This window comes from Gallinula chloropus, assembly GCF_964237585.1.
Source record: "Gallinula chloropus genome assembly, chromosome: 4".
NCBI lineage: Eukaryota > Metazoa > Chordata > Aves > Gruiformes > Rallidae > Gallinula > Gallinula chloropus.
In genome coordinates, this window is record NC_140088.1 from 54,600,284 (window position 1) to 54,614,225 (window position 13,942).

Consider the following 13,942-nt stretch of genomic DNA (forward strand, 5'->3'; position numbering starts at 1 on the left):
GGTGGTAAAATTTTGGAATTCAATGTTGCAATGGCTTCAGTATAGACAAAATAACATGCTTTCCTCCATAAATGACTAAGCTGCTTTCCAGCTCCTCAGTACTCAAACTGCTGTGGGTACTGCTATGGGAAAGCTGACACTTGCTGGATGTTCCCTGAGTACAGGGTCTTACCACGCAAGGACTCAAATAAAAAAATGTGGTCTTAGCCATTGGTGGTGAAAGTAGCCCCACCTAGAATAGCTATAAAAATGCAGCTGTGACATCTGTTCTGAAGTGACTACATAATTATAACACTGTTTTTCCCCACCTTTCCCCCTTACCTTCCTCGTTGGTGCTATTGTTATCTGCTGTGTAGTTGGCATGATGACTCAGATGATGGAATTATACTGGAGATTATATATACATGGAACAGCGAGGCCTCAGAATGCAAATTCTTCTGGGCAAACAATCTAAAGGGGCTTTTTTTCCCTCTTCATTCTGCCAAGGACTATGCATACAGTATTATAAGGGTAAGAATAAAAGTTTTATATTTAACTACTGCTTTCAAGCTGAACCTCAAAACAAGCTTTGCTTTAGTTAGAACTTGCTGCTGAAAAGAAAATCAACAGCGCAATTTTCTTTATCATGAATAACTAGATCTACCTGTGACTTTGAGTGTATAATAAGATGCTTAAGAGAGTCTCAAGCAACTGGAGTTTTGCACAGTGGTTTTGTCCTCATTTGCTCTAGTAATTGTTCAAGCTTACCAGTGTTCATTAAATTCAGATACAGGTCAGTTGTGTTTTGGTGAAGTTTGATGTGATGGGTGCAGCTGATGGGGCTGTATCATTAAAAAAATAAATATATGCAGAAAAGAGTGGCTTGATGATGCCTGTCTTGGTAAATGTGATGATGTTTTGTCTCAGCTGACTCTCTTTCTCCAAATGCTAGTTACATAATAAGTAATTTGCCTTGTTGAAAAAGTATTTTGTCAAAGAAATCTCTTCTGTTGAGCCAAGTTAGATACAGATGTTGGCTCCTGTCTGCAAGTAAATGTAAGTTAAAAGGATTATGTATTTTAATCACCTTATGTAAAGTAATTTTTTGTTGGTTTATAATGTATCTGCAGCACTACATTAGGCATTCAGTTAGAGATTGTCATATTTGCCACCATTTAATAGATTAAAACCAATGGGACATGAGGTAAGTTTACAGGAATGTGTGTTGGTTAATATAAAGGAGAGTCTCTGGAGTGCCCAGGATATTGGCTGGTCCTATCTGTAAAAAGGCCTGGTTGTTAGAAAATGTTGATAACTTAACTGGAAAAAAACTACACTTTTCTTGTATTATGCACACTTGAATCAGCTAAAACCACAAATAGCTAACACAGGCTGGGACTGGTTTGGGTGTGTTGTGGGAGGGTTTTTTGCAGTAAACGTGATGGTAGATCCTGAAAGCTGGAGAAGAAGCCATGGTCTGCACAGGTCTACTGCTTGACGCTGAACAGCCACTTGAGCAGTCTGCCTGAAATCTGTGTGAATGCTTGGGGGCACGGGAAAGGAGGCAGAAGCTGGCCTTAAATCCTACAGGATGTAACTTTTGTTCTGGACTGTGGTGCATCCACTGCAATTCTTATTCAGTAAGACTCCCAGCACCTTCTGGAGAAGCTCCATCATATGTGACCGCCAGTGCTGTACAGAGCATGTAATGAAGTAATACTTCATCTTCATTTATTAAAGCAGCTGTCTAAGGTCATAAATACAAGTTGTTTTTATCACCAGGAGTCCTCCCGTAAGCATGGGGATCATGATTAACATCACATCTCCAGTTCTGCTTATACTTGCAACCTTGCGGCAGATGCTTGGCTCCAGCGCTGTTTAAAAGCCATCAGAAAATGTCTTGATCACTGGTGACCTCTGCAAGAACTTTGGTGGTTGCTACATCGATCTGACCCAAGGAATGCTCCTCAGGCAAACATGAGGACAGGCTTTTTTCTTATTGATTAGCCGAATGGTCTAGCCTTCCTGTTTTGTCTCCTCGTTGGCAATTAAGAGAAATCCATTGAGGGAGTGGTGGCACTGAACCTTTCCCTCTGACACAAATAACCTTAATCAGGCCTCTTAGTTAATTTCTGAAATTGTTCTGTATCGACCTCTGTTTGAAGCAGGATTTTCATCCTACGGCCCTATCAGTAAAACATACACATCTTCCTGTTAGCAAAGCAGGCTTTTCCTACTGGTGACATCTTTTACTTCTTATTTACAGTCCTAATCACATCATTGATTCCAGTAATCTTTCCTATGCTAAAAGCTGTTATTAATTCTCTCGAAGGAGAACCTGGGTAGGTTTTGTTAGGGTTTTTTTTTAAGCCTAGATAATTAAAATTAAACCAAGCCATGATGATCTAGGAGATTTGGTTGGGGGGGGGGGAGGGGAAAAGGGGGGGGAAGTCCAATTCTCAATGTGTGTTTAACATCCAGACAGTAAAGATGCCACAGTGTTCCTCAGCCTAAAACTAGGACCTATCTTCTGGTTCTATTAAGAGTATGACTTTTGGTGACTCAACTAAAAAATGAGAATTGCCTTTCTACGCCCAAAGCTATGATTGTCCAGGTTACGAGAGTGGTTGTTCAATCCGAAACACAGTGGTTTGGGCATTTCTCTACTTGTGCAACTTCAGTCTGAATGGTTGAAATGCTCCACTTGGGTGATGAGAAATAGAGGTTTTCTTTACCTCTTTCCCAATAATCACTGATTTACATTCACATGCCCCAAATGAATGCATTGGTCCTCTACCTCCATCATCCCTAATTTTTCACACAGTTTTATGAAAGTCTAGGTTTTGTATTTTTCCTTTTTAACATCAAGTGACATCTTAATCCAAGAACCACTGAAACAATTGGGAATATTCACAGTTTATGTCAGTATGGCTTCATTGCTGTTCTGTGCCGAAGGGCAGGAGAGGTTCAGAAGCCCTGGCCTTGGGACACTAATGCAGATTGAACCTGGGGGGTAAGCCCCCTATCTGACAGCTCTTCTTCCCCTTATGCACATCCCCTGTTGATTCACTCTCTGAGCACTTGTGAGCTAAATTCAAAGGGTTGGGGGTGGTTTTTTTCAGTCTTTAAGAGAATTTGTGAATCTGGTGAATAGGAATGCTAGGGAAGTTCTGACTGAGCGGGAGTGAGGTTTGCTGTCTGCTCTCCTTGCTAGAAAATGTCCCTTTGCTCTTGGGGTGCCAAAGAAGCATGTGAGGATTTTGGCAGGGAGGAGAGGCTTAACTTACCCAGGTGCTATCCCGGCAGCACAGCGGAGCCACAAACCTGATGTCATCTATTTACATTTCTAAATCGCAGCACAGAGCGAAACGCAGTGATACAAGAGATTAGTCTTCGTTTGGTGGAGTAACTGCCAAATTAAATGATGACAGATGGAAAAACTAAACGCCACGGTGTCAGGGGTCCAATGATAGCCCTCTCTGCTCTAGCAGGAGGCAAATACATAGACCTCAGCTGGTGCCTGCAGAAGATGCGTGTCCAGTTTCAAGGCAGCCCTCGGACTTTTTATTTAATCAATACCCCCTATCGAAGAGAGCTGTGTTACAGCATCGGGACTAAACCAGCGTTATTAGAAAATGATATACTGTGCATTAGGATGTATAATTCACGTCGCCTTCATTTGTTCAGGCCGCCGCGAAAATCCATACATCATTTTCTCCTCCGTGTGTCTCATTCGCGTCAGCCGCGCCTCGGCACCGGCGCCTTCGCCCAGCCGCCCGGCGCGTAACGCAGCGCGCAGGGACCCGCGCCGCCCGCCTTGCGCGGAGCGGAGGGACCGGGGTGCTCTCAGACACGCGTGCAGAGTGATGGGACGGCAGTGGGAGGGGGGATCGCCCTGCCGGGCCGCCACGGCGATGGGCTCGGCGCCGGCCCCGCTGTGCGCCGCGGGGGAGATGGGCGGAGGGAGGGGCGACCCGCGCCCGTACGCACGTGTGAACGCGTATATTCCCGCGCGGCTGTGGCTCCCTGAGCCGGGCCGGCGTTACAAAAGCGTTGCGTGGGGAGCGCCCCGACACCGCCTTCGCCACCGGCAGCCCGGCCCCCCCCTCCCCTGCCGCCCCCCCCTTACCTCCGGCCCCGGGCGGACGGGCGCTCCTCCGCTTCCCCCGAGTTTCGCCTGCCGCGCCCGGGCTGCCCGGCTTTCCGGCCTCCGGCGGCGGGGAGGGTCTAGAGACGGGCCGCTTCGGGTCACGTTAAGTGCCCGGACGCGGCCGCCTCTCTCGGGGCAGGTTACCGAGGCTCGGCTCTCCGTGCTCCCAGCCGGCGGCAGCGCACGGGCGAGCGAACGGTCGCGCTCCAGCGCCAGCCAGCTCCCCATCCACATCCGACAGAGAGCGGCAGCCCGGGTTTTCCTGGCGAAATCCATTTTATTGGAAAACACCCACGGAACCCGACCCGCCGTCCCGGCTTAGAGCCGCTCTAAGCGCCGGCGGGCGGGCGTGGGGGGGGAAGGCTGGGGAGGACAAGGTGCTATTTGGGGTGGTATTTCCCCCGCCCGCCGCGCCGGCGGACAGCACCGGTGGCTCCCTCGCACACACACACGGTTGCCTCCCCCCGCAACCCCCGCCTCCCGCGGCGAGGTAGCGCCGCCACGCCGGACCTCAAAGCAGCCGCACAACCTCGTGCGGGCGCGGTAGCCGCCTAAACGCGGCAGAGTCGCTGGGCCCGCGGGGACGGAAGGGAGCGCTTGGGCGTGGGGGGACAGGAGAAGGGGGCTCGGGGCTGGCGGGCCGGGGCTTCTGGGGGCGCGCATAGCCCCGGTCTCCTCGCAGAGCGGAGGCGATGCCGCCGCTGGGGCGCAGTGCGCCACTGCCGCCGCTGGGAGGCGCCCGCCGCCCGCGATTGCGGCCGCTGGCGGGGGGCGGGGCGGGGCGCCGCGGGCTCCCGGGAGCGCCGCAGCCCGCGAGGGGACCTGTAGCCCCGGGGCGCGGAGCGGCCGCTTCCCGGAGGCCTGAAGCGCGGCGCGGGGCAGCGCGGCTTTGCCCCGAGGGAGGAGGGGGGTGAGGGGCATCGATCTGCCAGCGGCGGCCGCAGGCGGGTGCGCCATAACCCGCCGCTCACGGGCCGGCGCGGAGGCCCTTTTGCCAACTGCTTCGCCGGCACCGGGTCCCGGCGTGATTGCCCGAGAGTTCGGTTGGGCGGCGGCGTAAACTTGGCTGTGCCCTCGCCTCTGCTCACCTCGGGCGGGCGCCCGGTTGTCCCGGCTCCCGTGACCCCCTTCCCGGGCAGGACGAAGGCAGGGGCGAGCGGGCGGGAGCGCACACAGTGGCGAAGGTGGCTGCGATACACGCACCGGTTCGGAGGCGTGAAGCCCTGCGCTTCCGCGAAGGGGACCGCATCTGAGCATACAGTTAATTGGAACGTATAGAAGGGAGCTTATTGAGGGACTAAGGATGAGGAGAAAGCAAAGGCTGCTGATGCCTGCTGTGCGTTGCTCTTTAGAAACAGTATAACATCCAGGGGAGGGGGGGGGGGGAAGCGCAAGAATTAAAAATATTTATCCTTTTTTATTCGTGCTTCGTTTATGTAAAGTTAAGGCCGTGGCTGGCAGAGAGCCGGCGGACAGCGCGGCCGCTGCCACGGCTAGCTCTGCAGAGCCCACCTGCAGCCCACCCCTCGAAGCCAGCGAAGCTCCACAGCCGAACGTATCGATCACGCCCGTGTTAGCCCAGCGCCTGACGTGCCATAGACACTATTGGTAGAATCGACTTCATTTAGCACGGAGCCGCCTGCTCACTGTCTGAGGGGAAAAAGGAAAGGAAAATGCCCCTGCTGCCGTGGGAGGCCAGGGATACCCGCCGTGAGTTAGCCAAAACCAACGAGCAGCCACAAGCCCGAGCCGCGGCGACGGCTGCGAACGCCGGCCCTGAGCACCGAGCACCCTCTGAGCCTCCGGCGTTGGCAGCGTGGGAAGCACCGGTACAGCCAGCGCCGACAGCCGGTATCGGAGTCTTTCGCTTGACAACAGACCGGTGGCAGCGAGGGGCTGATTCTTCTCGCCAGCCTACGCGGCGATGCCCCCCGCCCGGCCCCCCGAGTGACCGAACACGTCCCGTTCCCCTCTTTCCTGACAGGCTCCTTTTACGTTAGTGGAAATTCCAAGGCTTAAGTCGAGGGGGAAAATTGGTGCAGGCTCTCGATACTTTAAATTGGCTGGATCTGGAAACACTCTATAGACACACGATGGAAAGTTGCACTTTCCCCTCCGCCAAGCGAACTAATTAACTAAATAAAACAGCCCATGGGGCGGGGTGGTGGTGGGGAAACAATCACCTCAAGTTTCCCTTGTTTATGGTTTTTCTAAAAACGCTCCTACCCCCGGCCTAGCGTAGGAAAGTTTAGTAGCGGGTGGAAACTCCCTCTCCAAGGAGAGGCTTGTTTACCGTTACCCGCGTGTGCGCGCTGATGACGAGCGGTGATCTCCCTGCCTAGCGACTGCGGCGGGGGAGCTGCCACTCGCGGGGGGGGGGGGCGGGGGGGGGGCAGGCGGCAGGGGGGAGGCGGGGGCCCAGCTGCGGGGCTGGTGTCGCACGGCGCCCCCCTGCCTTGCCTTCCCCTGCCTTGCCTTCCCCTGCCTTGCCTTCCCCTGCCTTGCCTTCCCCTGCCTTGCCTTCCCCTGCCTTGCCTTCCCCTGCCTTGCCTTCCCCTGCCTTGCCTTCCCCTGCCTTGCCTTCCCCTGCCTTGCCTTCCCCTGCCTGCCTGCGCGCTCGCCAGCTCCCCCATCTGTGACGCAACCTACTTGACGTGCGCCGCGGCCAATGGGGTGCCGCCCCCGGGGGCGTCGCTGCCGGCTGATTGGTTGGCAGGAGCCGAGCGCTGCGCAAAAACAGAAAAGCCGAGCGCTGCCGGCTCAGAAACTGCCGGCAGAGATCAGAGGAGCCGGAGCTGGGACGGGAGGCGAGCAGCGGCGGCGGCGGCGGCGGCGGCAGCGGCGGCAGCAGCAGCAGCAGCGAGCAGAGACAGACACACACACACACAGGCACAGAGAGAGGGGCTAGACGCAAAAGCGGCAAGAGAGGAGGAAAAAAAAGCTGCTCAGCACATCCATAGAAAGCAGAGTGACGATGAACGTACTAATAGCAATACAAGAAGAAAACGAAAGACTGTCAATAGAAGAGAGAAAAATCTAAAACCCTTAAATAAGAAAGGGAAAATCCCAGAGAAATCAGGGAATGAAAGTTTTGGGTAGCAAAGCTGTTCTCTGCCTTTTTTATATGAAATCTTTTTGTGGGTTATAATTTATTATTATTTTTTTTTTAATTTCGCGGGTTTCTGCCTTTTTTTTTCCTTGCATCTAAAGAGGGCATGTCCACCGGCTCTTCCAGCAGCATCTACCCCTCCAGCTCCCACCAGGAAGACAAACCGAGGACAATCTTGAAATATAAAAATTTCCTTCTTGGGATTTGCTGCTGCTGCCTCCGCCGCCGCTGCTGCTGCCGCGGTGCAGTGCCAAGACTCTCGGAATAAATAAAAGCGGGCTACTGTGTATCTCTAGATACATCCAGCTAATAGCTATTATTAGTTGGCCGTTTATTTCGAAGATCACAGATGAAGCGGGGACGCCTGTCGTCTTCATTTGGTCAGCGTGTGAAACAATAATACTCGTAACAAAAAGGAGGGAGATGGGGGAGAAAAAAACCCTAACATGAATCAGAAGAAATAATACCTAGCGCACCCCCCCTCCCCTAAAATCAACCTCTTTTCCCCCTCCCTCCCTTTTCCTTCCCCCTCCCCCGATCCCCCCCTCTCTCTCTCTCTGTCTCCCCCCACCACACGCTCGCAGGCGCGGACACACACACGCGCGCACACACACACACACACTGACAGGCACACGCACACATAGACAGACACGCACAGACACACACGCTGTACTGTGTGTTTTCGGAGGAGGAGGAGGTGGTGGTGGCTTTCGGAAGAGGAGGAAGAGGTGGTGTTGGGGAGGGGGGATCTCTTTCCCCGTTTGGAGATGATTGTGCTATTCCTCTTTGCCTTGCTCTGGATGGTGGAGGGGGCTCTTTGCCAGCTCCATTACACGGTGCAGGAAGAGCAGGAGCATGGCACGTTCGTGGGGAATATCGCCGAGGACCTGGGCTTGGACATTACAAAACTTTCGGCTCGCCGCTTCCAGACGGCGCCCAACTCCCGCAGCCCTTACCTGGAACTCAACCTGGAGACCGGGGTGCTCTACGTGAATGAGAAGATCGACCGGGAGCAGATCTGCAAGCAGAGCCCCTCCTGCCTGCTGCACCTGGAGGTTTTCCTGGAGAACCCCCTCGAGCTGTTCCGGGTGGAAATCGAGGTGCTGGACATCAACGACAACCCGCCCTCCTTCCCGGAGCCCGACCTCACCGTGGAGATCTCGGAGAGCGCCACGCCGGGCACCCGCTTCCCGCTGGAGAGCGCCTTCGACCCCGACGTGGGCACCAACTCGCTGCGCACCTACGAGATCACCCCCAACAGCTACTTCTCCCTCGACGTGCAGACGCAGGGGGACGGCAACCGCTTCGCCGAGCTGGTGCTGGACAAGCCGCTGGACCGGGAGCAGCAAGCGGTGCACCGCTACGTGCTGACCGCGGTGGACGGTGGGCAGCCCCAGCAGCGCACCGGTACCGCCCTGCTCACCATCAGGGTGCTGGACTCCAACGACAACGTCCCCGCCTTCGAGCAGCCCGTCTACACCGTGTCGCTGCCGGAGAACTCGCCGCCGGGCACCCTGGTGCTGCAGCTCAACGCCACCGACCCCGACGAGGGCCAGAACGGTGAGGTGATCTATTCCTTCAGCAGCCACATCTCGGCCCGCGCCCGGGAGCTCTTCGGCATCGCGCCGCGCACCGGGCGGCTGGAGGTGAGCGGCGAGCTGGACTACGAGGAGAGCAGCGTGTACCAGGTGTACGTACAAGCCAAGGACCTGGGGCCAAACGCCGTGCCGGCGCACTGCAAGGTGCTGGTGCGGGTGCTGGACGCCAACGACAACGCGCCCGAGATCAGCTTCTCCACCGTCAAGGAGGCAGTGAGTGAGGCGGCGGCGCCGGGCACCGTGGTGGCCCTCTTCAGCGTCTCGGACCGCGACTCGGAGGAGAACGGGCAGGTGCAGTGCGAGCTGCTGCAGGGCGATGCGCCGTTCCGCCTGAAGAGCTCCTTCAAGAACTACTATACCATCGTCACCGAGGGGCCGCTGGACCGCGAGCAGCCGGGCGGCGACGCCTACACCCTCACCGTCGTGGCCCGGGACCGCGGTGAGCCGCCGCTGAGCACCAGCAAGTCCATCCAGGTGCGGGTGAGCGACGTGAACGACAACGCGCCGCGCTTCAGCCAGCCCGTCTACCAGGTCTACGTGAGCGAGAACAACGTGCCCGGCGCCTACATCTACGCCGTCAGCGCCACCGACCGGGACCAGGGCGCCAACGCCCAGCTCGCCTACTCCATCCTGGAGAGCCAGATCCAGGGCATGTCCGTCTTCACCTATGTCTCCATCAACTCCGAGAACGGCTTCCTCTACGCCCTCCGCTCCTTCGACTACGAGCAGCTCAAGGAGTTCAGCTTCCAGGTGGAGGCCCGGGACGCCGGAGAGGAGCCACAGCCGCTGGCCGGCAATGCCACCGTCAACATCATCGTGGTGGACCAGAACGACAATGCCCCCGCTATCGTCAGCCCCCTGCCCGGCCGCAACGGCACCCCGGCGCGGGAGGCTCTACCCCGCGGCGCCGAGCCCGGCTACCTGGTGAGCCGGGTAGCGGCGGTGGACGCCGACGACGGGGAAAACGCCCGCCTCACCTACAGCATAGTGCGGGGCAACGAGGCCAGCCTCTTCCGCATGGACTGGCGCACCGGGGAGCTGCGAACGGCCCGCAGGGTGCCGGCCAAACGCGACCCCCAGCGCCCCTACGAGCTGGTCATCGAGGTGCGCGACCACGGGCAGCCGCCGCTCTCCTCCACCGCCGCCATCCAGGTGGTGCTGGTGGACGGCGCGGCCGAGCGGCCCGGCGGCGGCGGCGGCCTGGGCGCGGGGGCGGGAGCGGGGGGCGGTGGCGGCGGCGGCTCCGGCGAGCATCGCCCCAGCCGCTCCGGGGGGGACACCTCGCTCGACCTCACCCTCATCCTCATCATCGCCCTGGGCTCCGTCTCCTTCATCTTCCTGCTGGCCATGATCGTCCTGGCCGTGCGCTGCCAGAAGGAGAAGAAGCTCAACATCTACACCTGCCTGGCCAGCGACTGCTGCTTGGGCTGCTGCTGCTGCTGCCCCTGCTGCAGCCGCCAGGCGCGGGCCCGCAAGAAGAAGCTCAGCAAGTCGGACATCATGCTGGTGCAGAGCTCTAACGTGCCCAGCAACCCGGCGCAGGTGCCGGTGGAGGAGTCGGGCAGCTTCGGTTCCCACCACCACAACCAGAACTACTGCTATCAGGTCTGCCTCACCCCCGAGTCCGCCAAAACCGACCTGATGTTCCTCAAGCCCTGCAGCCCCTCCCGCAGCACCGACGCCGAGCACAACCCCTGCGGGGCCATTGTCACCGGCTACGCCGACCAGCAGCCCGACATCATCTCCAACGGCAGCATTCTGTCCAGCGAGGTAAGGCTCGGGCGCCCAGCGCCCCCTGATATGCGCGTCCCTGTCCTGTCCCGTCCCGTCCTCCCCCTCCGCAGCCCCGCACGCCGGGCCGCTGCGCTGTGGGCTTTCACCAAGCCCCGCTTCGCTTTCCCCTCATCTCCTGAACTTCCCGCCCCTCCTCTCCTGGCGGGGACGGCGCTTCGCCCTCCTTTACCCCTTTAATTCATTCGCCCGACGCCTCCCTCCTCGTTGGCCTGTCGCGTTAGGGCGGAGAGGGAGTGCGGGGCCGACCCCCCAGCCCGCCGCCCGCCTGGGCCCCCCACTCCCGGGGCGCAGAAACCGTTTATAGTCAGTCAGGTGTGTCCCGGCCTGTTCCACCCCCCTCCTGCTCTCCGGTGCCCTGGCCGGGCAGCAGAGATGCTCCCGAGCCGGTAGCTGTGAGCGGATCGCCAGTTGGGTCGGGGAGGGACACAGACAGACGACACGGCGACAACACACGCTTTCGCAGGGGCCCTGCAGCTGGCCGTAATGAAATGACGTGTGGCGCAATCACGGGGGTTTCTGAAGCAACATGTTAAAACTCTGCCTTTTCTTCTCCTTCTTCTTCTTCCTGAAATCTGTGCTTGTGCAAGTTAAAGCTTTGGGGGAACCCCCCTCTGGGACTGTGACAATCTCTATAGTTAGAGGGAACTTTAATTAATTTGTGGATTAGGGTTTATTAATTGACTTTTACTCAGTCTGCACGGCTCTTTTATTACCCAAAGCTGAGCTCTGGAAGGAAAGCATCGGGAGTTTCCACAAAATTACACGGGGAGAATCAACGTCCCTTCCTTTTAAGCATGTTGCCTATATTGTGTTACCTAGTGTGTAGAGAATTTCTATCCAAGCCTTGCTGTAATGCTCCCCTGTTAATTTTCCACTGGGTTAGCTCACACATCCCCCTGGTACCTCTCTGCCTGTGTACTAATGAAAACAACCCCTTCTCTCTTAACATGAGCACTGGGCCCTGAATACGGGCATCCAGTCTGGCAGAGGTGGCTTGAACAATGTTTTTCTAAAATGTTTTGCAGTAAAATTTCTAATATTGGCTTGTAAGATTGACCTTTCCTCAAAACATCTATAAAACTCACATCTTCTGTTGTCTTTTTAAGGACTCAAGGGTCTTCCAATCTATATTCTTCCTTAGGGTGCAATAACTGTACCGTCCTCTGTTTTTATACATCGGAATTAAAACCAGGCTGAGAACTAGATTACATTAAGTTGTTTTTTTTTTTTCTCAGACGAAGTAGTACACAACTCTAGAAATAGTTCTGTTGGTTTTTGTGGGAGTCCTTGTGATGCTTGACAGCCATGCACTGTGAAAACAAAATGTGTCAGAATCTCATCCCAAAAAACTCAGGAAAAAAATCCCTCATGCCTTCCCATCTGTGCAAAGAAGAACTGAGATGATTCCCCCCCCCCTTTCATCCTAGAAACAGATTGTGTAGGTCTACTTGGAGCTAAACATTACCATTTATGGTGAAAATGGTGAGCTGCTCTGGTACGTTTTCTGATGCTGGTTACAGAAATATTGAAAGTTAAAATATTTCCTAATATTTTCTTTTTCCTAGACAAAACATCAGCGTGCTGAGCTCAGTTATCTAGTTGACAGACCCCGACGGGTAAACAGGTAGGAGACCCTTAGCCTTGTTTTCCTAATGCGTGCTTTAGCAGGTCTGAATGGGGTGCAGAGATTCCTGTACTGCAGATGTAAAGCAGTAGTAAAGCAATGGGAAACCGAATGTGTATAGACATAATAAATAATAGAAAAAGAAATGCTGACTAACTTACTTTGAATTGCGGCTTTTCTGAGCTGGTTTCAAAACCAACCAAAAAGAGAACTAAATCTCATTTTGTATTAGCCTAAAACGTGCTTTAAATACTTATGAGTGCTTCTGTAAGGTCTTCCAGAAAACATTGGCCTATCTGAATTAAAATTTAGCTATCCAGCTGAAGTGAATGCTACCAAATTATTGATACCGCCTACGCGAAAACCAGGCGGAGTAATAACGCCCACTGTCCATTCCGGCTGGGCTCCCAAGGTCTGGAAATGCCCGCTCTTCTCATGGGGGACAGTGCACCTACCTCTGCAGAAAGAGTGCAGCAGGCAGGAGTGGGGGGAATGCAGCACCGTGTTTGGCCATGTGATGGCAGAAGAATGTTTTATGAGTTCGCTCTTTCATGTTTATTCTAATGCAAAGATGTTTTCTGTGTCTAGTTCTGCATTCCAGGAAGCAGACATAGTAAGCTCTAAGGACAGTGGTCATGGAGACAGTGAGCAAGGAGACAGTGATCATGATGCCACTAATCGAGGTCAATCCTCTGGTAAGTCTGATAAGAGAATGGAAATAGTAGATCTTTGAGAAGGGAGACTAGAAAGAACCGTTACTTACAGAAATATAATACATGAGTGGCATAAATAATGTGAGCATACTGTATGGGAGGCTGGGTTTAAGCCAGCTTGCTACTACAGTAACCTGGGCAAGGAGGCGATTTCAAACCCTTTCATTGACAGGGCAATTATATTCACTTTGTTGGGATGGGGGTAATATGTTATTCTGTATCATTTGCTGCAGCAAAACTTCCTGCACAGTAAAACAAAGTTGGTGGCACATTTTATAGTGCCTTTTTTTTTTTTTTAATTTCCCCCCTCCCTAATGGCAGACTTGCAGAATTTCAGAGCATTAGGCAATTTTGTTTAGTAAGCACTTTAGCTGGCACAGCAGTGTGAAGTGCAGGGGGAGTTCCCAAGGGAAAGAATGAACCCAGTGATTGAATGACAGCCAGACTGCAAGGATTTTTTTTGCTGGGGATCAGCAGAGACACGTTGGGTGCTCTGAATGTGTAATTCCTTAGCATTTTTTGAGAATTGTTTTTTAATTCAAACCAAGTCATCATATGGAATAAGTGGTCTCCATGTTAATAAGCCCAAGGTATTCTTAAGTCCATCTCTTTCAGTCCCAATGAAGGAAAGAAATGCTTTAAAAGGCAGTGATTTGAATTGCCTGGGAAATACATACATTGCAGTGCTATTCCCATGCATGTGGCTTGCTGTCTTTGCTCTCATACCGTCAGCTTTCTTCTGAAAGGGACGTTTGTTCAGAGCCTGTGCATTAGAATTCATTCTCATCCTCACACTGCATTTTAGCCACAAACGTTCGTGCGTGCTTCTCTACCACAGCCTCCAAAGGTCTGGTACGTCTTGATTCAGTACAGTGATTTCTTTCCCCTTGTTTCCTCTGAGCACTATGATGTGTAAGGATTTGCTACAAGTATGTGATACAAAATACCGCCTGGGTCTCTCCAGTCACCCATTTT

At 54.3% G+C, this 13,942-nt stretch overlaps 1 protein-coding gene across 2 annotated transcripts in view; it reads left to right on the forward strand.

Moving 5' to 3' along the window:
• Positions 1 to 8,005: 8,005 nt before the first annotated feature.
• PCDH10 (protocadherin 10) overlaps positions 8,006 to 13,942 on the forward strand; it is a gene marked incomplete at both ends in the record, with an annotated part of 28,762 nt that continues 22,825 nt past the window's right edge. For both annotated transcript variants that reach the window (XM_084263593.1, XM_084263594.1), the window contains 3 exons: positions 8,006 to 10,606; positions 12,196 to 12,254; positions 12,843 to 12,949. In XM_084263593.1, the coding sequence (XP_084119719.1) occupies positions 8,006 to 10,606; positions 12,196 to 12,254; positions 12,843 to 12,949 (2,767 nt within the window). The remainder of the gene's footprint in view (positions 10,607 to 12,195; positions 12,255 to 12,842; positions 12,950 to 13,942) is intronic.